General features: G+C 58.2%; 1 protein-coding gene across 4 annotated transcripts; it reads left to right on the forward strand.

Annotated features, from left to right (window-relative positions):
* Positions 1–913: 913 nt before the first annotated feature.
* Positions 914–12,988, forward strand: ACADS (acyl-CoA dehydrogenase short chain). Of its 4 annotated transcripts, XM_047088405.1 has the most exons (10): positions 914–991; positions 2,529–2,692; positions 9,719–9,868; positions 10,107–10,218; positions 10,679–10,830; positions 11,131–11,301; positions 11,373–11,510; positions 11,687–11,782; positions 11,984–12,040; positions 12,201–12,988. In XM_047088405.1, exons 1-10 carry the CDS (start codon positions 946–948, stop codon positions 12,351–12,353), a joined length of 1,239 nt encoding a protein of 412 aa, XP_046944361.1. In that variant the 5' UTR covers positions 914–945; the 3' UTR covers positions 12,354–12,988. The 4 variants fall into 4 exon arrangements, with proteins under 4 accessions (XP_046944361.1, XP_046944360.1, XP_046944362.1 ...); XM_047088404.1 differs by lacking the exons at positions 914–991; positions 2,529–2,692 and having other exon boundaries at positions 5,422–9,868; positions 12,201–12,364; positions 12,520–12,988; XM_047088403.1 differs by lacking the exons at positions 914–991; positions 2,529–2,692 and having other exon boundaries at positions 5,424–9,868.
* Positions 12,989–14,368: the final 1,380 nt, after the last annotated feature.

The following is a 14,368-nucleotide window of genomic DNA, read 5'->3' on the forward strand; positions in this document are numbered from 1 at the left end:
TGAGTTACAGCGGGAGAAAGACGGGGATGGAGGGATGTGTAGGTGCTTGGGAGGGTGTGGAGGTCTGACACACTTGTGCTAAGGGAAGACCCTTGTCAGCAACTGGAATTGCCAGTTTCCTGGGGAGGGTGAAGGCGTCCTGGGGCGGATGCTAAGGACCAAATGCATGGCATCGGGAGCAGTGCCCCACAACTGCGAGTGAGATGGGAACTACAGCGGAACAAGGGGGTAACATCCCTACTCTCTCCACCGCCCCCCCCCCCCCGCCCCCCACAGCTGCTGGGGGAAGAACTCCCTCCCAGGCAACCCGATTCCCCGGGCCTGAATATTGAGCACCAGAGCAAGACGAGACCCTTGTGCTTCTTGGAGTTCACAGACCAGTGTGAGGACTGGAGAAGATGTCAGATGGTGGGTGCCATGAATAAGGAAAACAAACGCTGGGATGGAGAATGTGTGGTCAGGGCAGGCCTCAGTGAGTCAGGCCTGGCTGGAGGGACGGAGTATTCCGGGCAGAGGAACAGGGCTTGCAAAGTCCCGGAGGCAGGAACAAGCCCTGCTGTTGCAGAAAAGCTGCTGCAGAAAAGCTGCCTAGTGCGGCCAGAGCAAAGACAGCCAGGGCCCGGTGGGCATGGTGGGCTTGGGGCGGGAGAAGTGGGCGGGAGAAGTGGGCGGGGGGTGGCCATATGGGGCATTTTAGGCTGCGGGCTTGGATTTTAGGAGAGGCGGGCCAGCGTCCAAGGGTTTTGAGAACGGACGTCCGTGGACAGCGGAGACCGCGGGACCCCCGGAGAGTGCGGTTTGCGCTAGCTGGAGGGAGGCGGGGCCGGGAAGAGCCGCGGCGGACCCCGCCCCCGGGGCTGGGGCCCGTGACGTCCCGCCTCCGGCCCCGCCCGCGCAGCCCGGAGCCCGCGCGCCTGCGGTCGCAGTTTGGGGGTGTTCGCGTCCATGGCAGCTACGCTGCTCGCCCGGGCCTGCGGCCCCAGCCTCCGAGGTGAGTGCGCTCCCGCTCCGCTCAGCAGGGCGGCGGCCCGGGCCGGCCGGGCTCTCCCCGGCAACGGCGGGAGGGCGGGCGGCGCCCGCTCCGGGAGCGCGCGCGGCCTTTGCCCTAGTTGGGCCGCTGCTGGCGCCTGCGCGGCCCCGGCTCCTGTTCCGACCCCCGCCTGCGGCCCGGCTCTCGCAGTGGTATCATTGCCCCGAGCGTCATTTCCCTGCCCCCTCAGGTCCGGGGCGCGTCCCTCCTCCCGAGCCAGGCCTGGGATTGAACCCTGACCCTGGGACTTTGACCTTGGACGAGACGCTCGGCCCGTCCTCCTCATATGGCGGGCGCGTGGGTAAAATGGTCCCGCCAATGTGTTACTGTTCTCAGGGAGTTGTTACAACGGTCGAATCAGACACAGCCTGTGTAACACACTCAGTTCAGCGCCTGGCATATGGTGCCCAGTGAATGTTAGGTGTTCACACTGCGCTTCACACTGCACCTTTCCCAGCTTCTTTCTCTCCCTGTAGCCGCAGTGACACACGTGGCCAGGGCGTCCTTTGCCTGGCCAGAGACCCAACTCACCCTGCAGGACTGCAATAAGGGGACCCCCCCCCCCCCCCATAGAGGTCTGTCTCTGTCAGGCCCTGTGCTGAGTGCTGCAGTCAGGATCTCTTTACCCCTTCCACCCCCAGGAGCTAAGTACTGTGGGCCTCCACATTTTCTGGGAACTGAGACCCAGTGAAGTTAAGATCCTTGCCTAAGGACACAAAGCTGTCTTATTATTACCATTAGTGTCCTAATGGGATAGTTGTGTGCAAAGTGTTTAGTAAGTGGAGAAAGCATTCCGTTGGTGTGCATTTCTGAACAGCAGCACTATTGACATGTTGGGCCGATGATTCTTTTATTTTGTACTTTTTAAAAAAAATTTAGAGATAGGGAGTGAATGTGAGCTGAGGAGGGGGACGGAGGGAGAGACAAACTTTTTATTTTCCTATTAAAAAAATTTTTTTAATGTTTATTTTGAGAGAGTGGGGGAGGGGCAGACACAGAGGCCGATGTGGGGCTCTATCTCAGGAACTGTGAGATCATGACCTGAGCTGAAATCAAGAGTCCAATGCTTAACTGACTGAGCCACTCAGGTGCCCTGAGAGACAGAATCTTTTTTTTTTTTTTTTGAGAGACGATCTTAAGCAGGCTCTACACTCATCGTGGAGCTGGCTGCAGAACTCGATCCCACAACCCTAGGATCATGACCTGAGCCAAAATCAAGAGTCAGATGCTCAACCGACTGAGCCACCCAGACATCCCTGGGCAGATAATCCTTTGTTGTGGGATCTGTCCTGTACATTGTAGGTAGGGTGTTAGTACCCCTGGCCCCTACCCAGTTCATAGCGATAGCATTTCGCTCTTCAGGTGTAACGACCAGAATTGTTTCCAGACGTTGCCAGATGTCCTTTGGGACATTCCTGGTGGAGGCCCACCAAGTCATTGGTTTATGATGGTGATGATGATGCAATCCCTTTCCACCAACACCTGTTCTTGCCGGCAGCTCTGCGTCCTTGGGACTGGCGTCAGTTGTACACTATCTACCAGTCTGTGGAACTTCCCGAGACGCACCAGATGCTGCGTCAGACGTGCCGGGAATTTGCCGAGAAGGAGCTGGTTCCCATTGCCGCCCAGGTGGACAAGGAGCATCGCTTCCCGACAGCCCAGGTGAGAGTTCCAACCTCAGCAGCCCCTGATGGTGGTCTGCCAGCTGCTCCTGGATGTGTGGAGACAGTGACAGCCAGAGGCACCGAGACTCCCAAGCCAGGAACCCTGGGACCCAGAAAATGTTCTGGAGGTTTCCTTCGTTCAGCACGAGGCCTGGATTTAACTCCTGGAATAACAGTAATAATGGTGCGTGGTCGGCATGCTCACTGTGTGCCAGACCTTGTGCCTATAGTAAGAGTTAACGCTTGCAGGGTGCTCGGCACGGTTCTGAGGTGTGCCAGCCCATCTGCGTCTCACCGTAGCCCTTTGAGGTGAGGGTACTGGTATCATACATCCGGTTGTGCGGTTGGTGAACCCAGAGGGACTCAAGGGTTCAATAATGGGCCCCAGGTCACGGAGCTCGGGAGTTGCACAGCGAGGGCTGGGACCCAGCTCTTCGCCAGACCCGGAGCTCTCAGTGCGAGTGCTCTTTCCCTTGACGTCGGCGCATCTGTAATTTCACGTTTAAGATGTTCCTGCCGTAGGGGCGCCTGGGTGACTCAGGAGGTTAAGCGTCCAACTCTTGATTTCAGCTCAGGTCGTGATCTCACGGTTTGTGAGATCAAGCCCCACGTCGGGCTCTGCGCTGACAGCAAGGGCCCTGCTTGGGATTCTCTGTCTCCCTCTCTCTGCCCTCCCCCCCCCCCACCCCCCCCCCCCCCCCCCGCCTCCAGTAAATAAACTTTAAAAAAAAAAAGCTGTTCCTGCTGTATTCCCGGGCCTGGCAAGCCATGTGGCACATGGTACAAATATCCAATAGCTATTTGTTCAGTCAATAACTTGTAAAAGAGGAAACCTTTCTGGCCTCTTCTCTTGGCCTGTTTTTTTTCACTCTTAAGGAGTTCAAGAGTTGCCATCCATGTCTTCTGGGCTCTGGGGCCACTTTTCCAGCTTAGAAAATACTGTGCTGATCACAGCATATTGGGCACTGTGCTTAGAACCATGGCAGTCCCCGGGGAGCTCCAGGTATGGTAGAACCTGGCATTCTGGGCACTGGCATCAGGGGGATAACTTTTGAATTGTTGAGTACTTCATGTGCACCTTCTTAGTCTAGTCCTGAGGACGTCCTCACCTGCAAGTCTAATCTCCATTTTGCTTCTAGAATGCTCACAAGGATTAAGTGGGGTAATGCCTGTCAAATTCTGGTGCCTCCTGGCCCTTGGGAAATGGTAGCTATTATTAATACCATTACGTTGAGAAATTTGAGGCAGAGGTAAAGTGATTTTCCAGGGTTACTGATCTGTGGTGCTAGACTTCATATCTCAAGTCTGGCTGGCTCCAAAACCCTTCTCCATCCACACTATCCACGTGGTTGTTCCAGAAGCCCCGCTGGCAGGCAGGGAAGCCCCCTTCTAGTTGGGAATATTCCCGTCAAAGGTCTAAGCTGCCCTTCTGCCCTCTGTACCCACATGCCCTGCTCTCAGTAACCTTATCTGGCAGTTTCCCTTCACCTTTCGGTGCCGTTAATGGAGATGTGAACAAACGCCATCTCTCTGCAGACAGAGGATGGGAGTGAGCGGATGACCATTGACAAGCAGGAAGAGCTCAGAGGCGCTCTCCCCACAGCGGTTATGTGAGCGTGGCTGTGTGCTGGGGCTTTTCCTACCAAAAGACAGTCGGCTTGATTTACTTTTCCTATCCTATTCCTACATTCCCTCAAATTCTTACTAATATTACAGACAGATTTGCTCTGGGCAAGAAAGCTGGCAATAGAAACAGACTTTTTGACCAGCTCCTCTGAACTAATCCTCTGGCTTTTAATCTCCTCCCTGCTTCCTGGTGCTGGGTATTTTTCAAGCTAACCCTCCCGAATAGGGGCAGACACAGGCATGGGGGGAGGAGACCATGGGCGGCAGGCAGCCTCCTTCCCTCTGGCAGGTGGGGGCAGCTCATCAGAATCTGCCGAATGCACGGCCATGGCTCAGAGTCGCGATGGCATCTGTATTTGGGTCTGTGTTGGTCAGGGTGTTTTCATGTCTGTGATGTCATCAAATTGTCCCGAGTCCTGCTGTTATTATCCCCTTTTCGTAGATGACAAAGGAGCCGTTGTTTGAATTGCCTGGGGTTGCAGAGCTAGCAAGGAGTTGTGCTAAATCTTTGGATTTTGCCACCACCCCGCTTGTCTTGGTGGCTGATGGGATTATGGAGGTTAATCAGTACTGGACTCCCTTGGCCACAGATTGAGGAGGCCTGCTGGGTTTTTGCTTCCTCCCTCTCTGTGTTTCGGGGAGTGGGGGGGGTGGTGCTCATCTCCCAGTTGCAGCAGGAAGGCCAGGGCTTAAGCGGGCAGAGGGAACAGAGCTCGAGCCACACAGAGGATATGGCAGGTTGTGGAATTCAAGATAATAATCCCACTAGTGTTTCCAGATAAAATAGAGATAGGAACAGTAATAACTATCATTTAGGGGTTACCGTATTCTAGGTGCTTATGCCTTACATCTTCGGCACAACACTCTGGGGGTAGTTACTTAAATTATCTTCAGTTTTTAGATGAAAACGGAAGCCACGGGTTAAGCTGCTTGCTTCCCAGTCACACATACAGAGTCAGTAGGAGTCTATAGACTCCTGAGCCCGGCCTGGCCTATAGTAGATACTTAGTTAATGATTTCTAATATTTTTTCACCACCGCCCAGAAATGTGGGTTTATGGGGGAAGGGTCAAGGGGAGAAGAATTGGGGGAGGCAGACCAACTATTAGGTGGAAGGCTGGTGCCAATTTCTGGTTACTTGGCTGGTTTGAGAACCTAAGTTCAACTTCATTCTTCCTGGGTCCAAACCAAAAAAAAGAAAAAAGAAGAAAAAAAGGTGTAAATATAAACTTACAATGTTATTTTGTCATAAAGGGAAGCAAGAAATAAAATGGTGTTTCAACTGATTTTGGACTCACCAAACTTTATGTGTGGAAAACTGAGCCCGGGCGCCTGGCTGGCTCAGTCAGGAGAGCAGGCGACTCTTGATCTCAGGGTCATGAGTTCAAGCCCCCTGATGGGTGTGGAGCATACAAAACAAAACAAAACAAAACTGAGCCCCATTTCTTCTTCACTCAGTGACTGTTTATTGAATAACTTTAATAGACCAGGTGCAACACCTCGTCTTTTTCATGCCCTGGCAGGTGATGGTGCTACGCTGACCTGGTTAGCCACATAGAAACCTCTAGGGCCCTACCCCATTTTCTTCTTCTTCATAGCCACCGACTCTTGTTAATTCCACCCTGGAAATGTGTCCTGATTGCCGCCTCCCATGTGTCTCAAGCGGATTTCATCGGTCTGTGTTCCGGGAGCATCCCGTTCATAACCCATGATCCTGGTTGTGCTCAGCACATCGCCGGGCGTATGTCTTCCAGCACGGATGTTGCAGGCAGTGAGCTCCTATTTGTGTTTGCACGTCCCTGTGCACACAACACCTTGCTCTCAATGAGTGCTCGACCTTCAGCAGATGGTCGCCCAGCTGTCAGGTAGCCCCGAATGTCCTTGCTGCATCAGCTCGGAGCACCCACGAGCCGACAGCGGACACTAGAGGCGGCGGCCAACGGGGCCTCTTTCCCTCGAATATGCAGCCAATCTCCAACAGGCTGGGAGATTTGATTCTTCTGAGGGGGTTAGTTTGGGCTCTAGTGAGCACACACATACTTAGGATCCATTTGATTTGTAAAAATGTGAGCTCTAGAGGCGACTTGAGGCACTGACTTTATATGAAGTACCTGCTCAGCGTCTCCCAAACCCAAGGGAGGCGGTGCCGAAGGCTCATTCTGTTGCAACCAGGAAAGGGGTGTTACTCTTTCTGGCGTCTTGGGAGTTTGGAGACCAGTAGGCTTGGCCTTGTCGGGGCTGGTGACTCTCTTTGGGTTGCAGGTCTGGCTCACAGACACAAGAGACTGAGGGTGGCCATATGAGTAGCTCCGGGAGGTTCCCCTTGGGACGACTCTGAAGCCCAGACCCCTCTGCTGGTAGCCGGTGGCCATCCGCGCACTTTGATCGGAAACGATTTCTACCACTGGACACGTGTTCTTTATGTTTCTGCTGCTTTCCATCTTGGCCCTGCTTTCTTTCTCTTTTTGATGATACTGCGTGTTCTTTCCACGGCCCCGCTGGTTCTTTCCCTCGATGCCGGCCTCTTTTCCAGGACACACTTGGGTGAGTGCACCTCGTGGCCATTACTGCTTCTGCCTCTGTATTGTTCCTAGAACATTCCTGCCTCTGGCCGTAACCTTTGCCAGAGTTCTCACGATCTGCTTCAGAATAGAAAGGTTGGAAAGGGCAGCCCCAGGCCCCAGGCATCCCTGATGAAACTGGGGGAACCTGGTTGTGTGCAGGCTCTGGGCCTGGCGTGGGTGAGTGCCTGCCCTCAAGCGTGTTGGGGCTGGAGGTTTTTCAAGCAGACACTGATGGCAGGAGGTGGGGGAGGAGGGGACATGGGTGAGACTCTCAAGAGGAATGACCGGTCAGGGGTTCAGTGATCTCCTACAGTGACAGCTGCCTGGATAGCCAGTGGGAGGCGCTGCGGAGGGGAGAGTGCCCGGAACTCTGGCTTCCTTGTAGCGGAGACTTGGCTTGATTCCTTGTGTCCTGGAACCCCACCTGGGATTTGGGTTTCCTTTTTGTTTCCGGGGATGAGGTGGAGTTGTGGGACGTTGGACTAATCCGACCTTTCTTCCGGGCCGAACCCGGAAGGGCTGTGGCATGAGGAGGAGGTTGGGTGGCACTGGTAGGTAGCGTGGGGCAGTTTTGCCAGTAGGCCAGAGAGAGCCTTCCAGCGGGGTGACCTTCTAGGCTCGTGCATGCGTCCTGGAGGCCTGCGTGTTTCCGGCACCTGGTGGAGTGTGGCCCGGACTCCTAACCCGGCACCACGTTTCTCCCCCTGGCATGGGTGAGTTGGCTACCTTCAAGTGTGGGTCTGACGGTTTCTGTTTGGAGGCCACACTTGTGCTGGCACAGCGTCCTGTGAGGCCCCACATGGGTTCAGATCAGCGCCGAGTAGGTCACTCTGCCTTGAACCCCCGCGCCCCCCCCCCCCCCCCCGCCGGGTGCTTCCCACCTGCTGAAGCGATACAGCATCTCCGAGCAGGCCGCTGCCCCCCCTCTGACGGCAGGTGTGCGGTCAGCACAGAACGTTTGTCTTTTCAGCGGTTCTCGAAATGACACATCCCTGGCGCCTCTGGGTACTTTATCACCGTCTGTTAGTTTCCTCTTGCTGGTGTCCACAGACTAGCGGCTTGAAACGACACCACGTTATTATCTGACAGCTCCTGGAGATCAAAAATCTGATGTGGGACCCGCTGGGCTGAGAGCCGCATGCTGGCCGGGCCGCTTCCTTCTGGCGGCTCCAGAGAAGGGGCCATCTCCGTTCTCCGACCCTCCTGTCTCCCTCTTTCCCTTGTAAGGACCCTGGAGATGACATTGGGTCCCCCTGGGTAATCCAGGGTAACCCCCATCTCACCAGCCTTAATCTCACCTGCAGAGCCTCCCACCCATGTCGCCCCCCCGTGGCTGCAGAGCTTCATTGCAGTTGCGGCTCTGCAGCTCACTGCCTTTCGGCAGACACTTGTGGTCTTTCCGGAGTGGCGGAGGGGAGTAAGGTCACCCCAGGTGTGGAGTCTTACAGGAGAGTCTCCCCGGGAGCGGTTCAAGGCAGAATCTGGTAAGAGATTCATAGAGGGGTGCACAGATCGTTATGGAAGTGCCCCTCCTCCCATCCATTCTTGTCCAGACGCCAACTTGTCAGCTACTTAATGATGGTAAGTGCCATTCACTGATCAGCTTGTGCCCGGCACTGGGCTCAGCATTTTATATATATTGTCTCAGTCCTCAAACAGTTCTGTGACGAAGATCCTATTTGCAGAGGAAGTGTAACAATTTTATAATCATGGAAATAATATTATAGAAAAGTGAGAAGATATTGTGAACATTCTTATGTTTGCTTCTTTTAAGTTAAAATAACGTAAGAACACGGTTACAAGAATCTAGTGACATAGAGGGGCTCGTGGAAAGCAACGGTGCCCTTCTCCTCCCCCCGCCCCTGCTGCTCCCCACAGTCACTTGGTTTTATTTGCTTCTTTTTGAAGCTCGGTAGGTTGTGTGTGGTCCCCGTTGGGCAGAAGGAAAGCAGGCTGAAGGAGGGTAGGCAGTTCGTCCCAGGTCAGAGGGGCGGAGCTGGGTGGTGTGCTGAGCTGGTTATGGCCCTGGGGTCACGGCCCGGGGTGCAGTCCAGCTGCACTGCCTCCGGGCTCTGGCCCCGAGCAGGTTGCTTCATGTGTCTGAGCTCTGGAAAGACTCCGATGCAGAGCTGGGCACGCAGTAGTCACTTGATGGTTGACCATTACTAGTATTGTTGTCCTGCATCAGAAATTCCAAACTCTTACCACTTATTCGCTCTTTCACGGGCACTGGGGATAGCACAGTGGGCAGACAGCAGTCTCTGCCGTCATGGTCAGGGAGAAGGATCGTAACCGAAACCAGCAGGGTAATAGGTGTGAACCTGCACCCGCCTAAGCACCGCATTGGAAAGGCGGAGATTCTGGGAGGGCACGCAGTTAGAGGACAGAGACGGCAGCTGGAAGAAGCGAGGCTCGAGCTGAGGTCTGAAAGGAAGGAGGCCGCAACAACTCATTTGCAAATGATCGGAAACAGCATGTGCAAAGACCCTGTGGTGGGGCGGCAGAGTATGTGCGTGGGGCTGAGAAGGTCAGTATGACACTATGCTGCCCTGCTCCTTACCTTGGAGGCCCCTGAAGGCTTCCTGTACCTTCTGCCTGCTCGCTGGCTGTGGCTGCAGCCACAGAGGTGAGCCAGTGTGGAGTGTGGGGGCACAACAGCTTCAGTCCACGGTGCTGTCATGCAGACCTCAGCTGAGGCTGGGTCTTCAGTGTCTGGATTCGGGCATCATGGGGTGGGTGGATGGGGCCACATGGCCTGTTTGTGCAGACACCGGCTCAGGAGCTAAGGGGTGCTCTCCCGACGGCCCTGGCCATGACATCCTTCCTTGGGGCCAGGTGAAGAAGATGGGCGAGCTCGGGCTTCTGGCCATGGATGTGCCCGAGGAGCTAAATGGTGCCGGCCTTGATTACCTGGCCTATGCCATTGCCATGGAGGAGATCAGTCGGGGCTGTGCCTCTACAGGAGTCATCATGAGTGTCAACAACGTGAGTTCCCTCTCCTGGGTCCCTGGGACACACAGGTGGAGGGGAGGCTCCCGTGGGCAGGTGGGCACCCTGGCTATGTGTCCAGGCACCCTGGGCACAGCCAGGCCTTGGTGCCCAGCCCCCAACCTCCTCTGGGCTTGGTCCTTTCAGGTAGGGCCCTGGAGAGAACAGGTCTTGGGGTGGGGTCCACAGGCAGGCAGGTGGCCTCTGACCGCCTCCCCGCGCCCACCCACTCCAGTCCCTCTACTTGGGGCCTCTCCTGAAGTTCGGCTCCAAGGAGCAGAAGCAGCTGTGGATTACCCCTTTTACCGGTGGTGACAAAATTGGCTGCTTTGCACTCAGTGAACCAGGTACCACGGTGGGACAGCGGTCGGCCCCCATCCCCTCACCTCAGGGTCAGAGTGACGGACTTGGGTTGGAGCTGGGTTGTCCCCCAGGGCAGAGGCAGGAGGGGGGCCCGCGAGAGGCGAGGGCACAGGTCTTCCGTGCGGGCCTCCTGGGAGTGACCAAGGAGCACGCAGTCACCTCAGCTGAGCCGGTGAGGGATGCCTGGCTCTGGGGTCCCTTCGGGGTGAAGATGCCCTGCTGTGCCACCCCCCTCCCCTCCTGGACTAGTCTCCGAGGACTGTGGGAGCTGGTGCGACCTGGGAGCTTTCTGTTAGGAGCCAGAACCCTGATTCTTTGGAGGCCAGGTGGCAGGGGCCTCGTGCTCACAAGTGGGGGGTGGGTGGAGCCCGGGTCCCCTGCTTGCTGGTGGCAGCGCCCTTTGCGGGGTGGAGGCGGTGGATTCTGAGTCTGTGCGTGGGGCAGGGAATGGCAGCGACGCAGGAGCCGCCTCCACCACCGCCCGAGCGGAGGGCGACTCGTGGGTCCTGAACGGCACCAAGGCCTGGATCACCAACGCGTGGGAGGCCTCCGCCACCGTGGTCTTTGCCAGCACAGACAGATCCTTGCACAACAAGGTGGGGACCCCAGGGGGAGGGTCGATGAGACCTCCGGGATGCAGACCTTTCGCAGTTTCTTCACCCGAATCCCCTCGGCTCCGTGGAGCTGTTCTGCTCTTGGCCACCTTGGGGCTGCCCCTTCCCCTCTCTGGCCGGTTGTTGGCCTGAGGCTGGAGTCTGCACCGTCCCCAGGGAGGCCAGCAGAGGGCGTCCCGGCCTGAGGTCTGAGGGAGGGAAGGGGCTGCTCGGTGTCTGGTGGGGGATCAAGGGGTGTGGCCTGGGCCAGCCCCTGAGAACCTCGCTGGGTATGCCTCGCAGGGCATCAGTGCCTTCTTGGTTCCCATGCCGACGCCTGGGCTCACGCTGGGGAAGAAGGAAGACAAGCTGGGCATCCGGGCCTCATCCACGGCCAACCTCATCTTTGAGGACTGCCACGTCCCCAAGGACAACCTGCTGGGGGAGCTGGGGATGGGCTTCAAGATAGCCATGGTGAGCCCGGCAGTGGGGGCAGGGGCTCTGGGGCCCCGCTGGCCAGCCACTGACCGGGGCCTTCCCCACAGCAAACCCTGGACATGGGGCGCATTGGCATTGCCGCCCAGGCCCTGGGCATCGCCCAGGCCGCCCTCGATTGTGCTGTGAACTATGCCGAGAATCGCAAGGCCTTCGGGGCCCCCCTCACCAAGCTCCAGAGCATCCAGGTAACGAGTGGAGCCTAGCCTGGATGCCGGAGGGAGGGCAGCCCGGCCTTTCCTCTCCGGCTCCGAGGTGAGCTTTTACCTGCTTGCAGGCTCTCCCTCCTCCTCCCTCCTGTCCTGGGAGGGAGGGGTGGGGGGGTGGGGCGGCCACTGACTGAGGCGGGGCTGGGTTCTTGCAGTTCAAGCTGGCGGACATGGCCCTGGCCCTGGAGAGTGCCCGGCTGCTGACCTGGCGTGCTGCCATGTTGAAGGATAACAAGAAGCCTTTTACCAAGGTGCCTGTGGCAAGGGGGTCCCTGGGCATGGCCCAGAGCTTTGGTGTGCCGAGGGAGAAGTCCGGGTGGGGTCCCGCTTCCTTGGGCCTCGTAGGCTTACTGCTTCGAGGGGAGGCTCCCCAGGCCTGGCCTTGCTGAAGGGCCATGGGCTGGGGGCTCCTCCCCAAAGTAGTGTCTGACCCCACCGTCCCCTGTGCTTAGGAAGCAGCAATGGCCAAGCTGGCTGCGTCGGAGGCTGCAACTGCCATCAGCCACCAGGTGAGTGTCCTGGGTGCATGAAGAGGTGCCTGGGTGTGAGGTCCCCAGGACTGAGTAGCTGAAAGTGGGCCGGTTACCCCTCCCTCGCTGGTCCCTTACTGTGGCCGATCCCGCCCCTGACCCGGCCTTTTCCCTCCCGATCCCCTGCTTTCCCCTGCAGGCCATCCAGATCCTGGGTGGCATGGGCTACGTGACAGAGATGCCGGCCGAACGGCACTACCGTGACGCGCGCATCACTGAGATTTATGAAGGCACCAGCGAGATCCAGAGGCTGGTGATTGCTGGGCACCTGCTCAAGAGCTACCGGAGCTGAGCCCCACTCAGGTGCCAGGCTGACCCGAGGACCGAGGGGAAGGGGGCGGGAGCCATGAGGCCTTAGCCCTGGCTCCCATCAGGGATGCTGGTGGGGGTGGACAGGCGGAGGGCGTGCCTGCCCTCTGCTGTGGACTCACCTGTTGCCCTCACTCTGCCCGCCCCAGACCAGACTGCCTGGGGGTTAAGTCTGGGAGAAAGGAAAGGCGAGGGGCGGTGGCCAGCATCGGAGGACACCCATCTTCAGCTCGGTTTTTTGGCTCTGCTTCCTTTTCACAACCGTGCCTTGTTTTCTTCATCTGAGTGGACCTGGCCTCCTGGCGGCTGAGTTACCACCATGGGGCCCCCATTTCCTTTCTCAGGTGGGCCCGGCTCTTGGCAGTGTCTGCTCCTCTCCCTGAGGTCGGGAGTCAGGGGGAGGAGTGGGCTGGGGGCCAGAATGACCGGGCCTCATTGTAGCACAAGTTGTGTTCTCCTCGGGGTTCCCAGGGACGTCTCGGGAAGGCTGTGTGGCTGGGTGACTGTGGAGGACCTGGCGCCCCATAACCCTGTACTTTGTGTGGGAAGGGCTCCGAATCACTCTTCGGGACAATCGAGCGTGGAAACTAATAAAGAATACCTGTGCTCTGGTCCTCACGTCCTTGTCTGGGTGCTGCTGGGGAGATGGCCCGCTGGTGGCTTCTGTTGCCCCGTGTGAGTATGAGTGTGTGTTTGCGTGTGTAAGGCTGACTGCAGGGGCGGCCGTCTGCACGGGAGAGCACCGGGACCAGGCAGGGTTGACTCAGTTAAGGAAGATGCAGGGCTGGAGTGAGGGGCTAGGACAGTGGCCGCCAGGTAGGGAGGGCAGGTCGGGGCCTCTGGGCCCATACTTGGGCCCAGCCCCCGAGCAGGAGGAAGGAGGGTGCCTGATGGGTGGGGAGGGGACCAGGGACTGGGCAAAGCTCAACAGGCCTGCAAGCCCGGCTGTGGAAGGGGGGGGCCTCCTTTGCTCAGTGTGGCCGTGCTGGAGCTGCTGGTGACGGGCCTGGTGTCCCCAGCTTTGAACGACTGCCGCCCAACGTGATGAGGCAGCGGCAAGAAAAAGGGAACAGAGACCGATTTCAGAGGAGCCGGGGTCGGCCCTCCCCGTGAGGCCTCTGGAGGGCACTGGAGGCGTAGCCGTGACCCATCTGGAGCCCCCATCGCGCGGGCGCCGACCGGCCCGGACCCTCTTGGTGGCGGAAGCTGCCGGGAGCCTGTGGCCCTATCCCCGGGCTCTTCCTTTGCTCCCACGAGAGGGCCTGGCTGGGTCCGCCGCCCACTGCGGGTCCTGGAGGTCAGGTCAGCTCTGCGTGGCGGAGCGGCGCGCACGCGCTGTGGGGCCGGGCCGCAGGTGTGCGGGCGTCCTGCTACCGAGCCGCACCTGTGGCCGCATGCGTCTTCCCCGCGCGCTCTCTAGGTCAGGCTGCGGCCCCGGGCGGGCAGGCGGCAGGCGGACGGTGGACATCTGGGTGATCTGCGCCCCCTCCTGCTCCAGGTGAGCGCCCAGGGGCTTGGGTGCTAGCTCGCACCCTCTTTGGGGCTCCCAGATCTGCCCCTGTCGCCGCCCTGGGCTCAGGTGCGAGCCTGAGGTGGGGGGTGCGGGTGGGATTCGGGGCTTCTCCCCAGCAGCGGCCAAGTTAGACCTACCCCAACCGAAGCAGATGAAGGTCTGTCACTCCCGAGACACCGACCCCACGAACAGCTGGGAAGGGGTGTTCCTATGGCTCCCTGACCCCTTCAGCCAGATGGCACTGGCTCCTGGCCCAGCTGAAGGATGAGGGAACGGGCAGGTGGTTCATGTTGTCTGGGCCATTATTCTAGGTAGGGTGGGGGGTGGGGGGTGAGGGAGTTTAATGGTGTTGAGGCCCAGAGGGGAACAGAGGGAGCCCAAACTGAGCCTTAGCCCCGGGCAGGGGTAGTCCAGCTGGAACCCAGCTCTCCTCAGGACTCCGGCCCCTCCTGGTTTGGCTTTAGGCCCACCTGCCCCACCTGCTC

The sequence above is a fragment of the Lynx rufus genome, unplaced genomic scaffold (assembly GCF_022079265.1).
Source record: "Lynx rufus isolate CCGP_SWC_20201006 ecotype Redwood Valley unplaced genomic scaffold, mLynRuf1.p SCAF_24, whole genome shotgun sequence".
Classification (NCBI taxonomy): domain Eukaryota; kingdom Metazoa; phylum Chordata; class Mammalia; order Carnivora; family Felidae; genus Lynx; species Lynx rufus.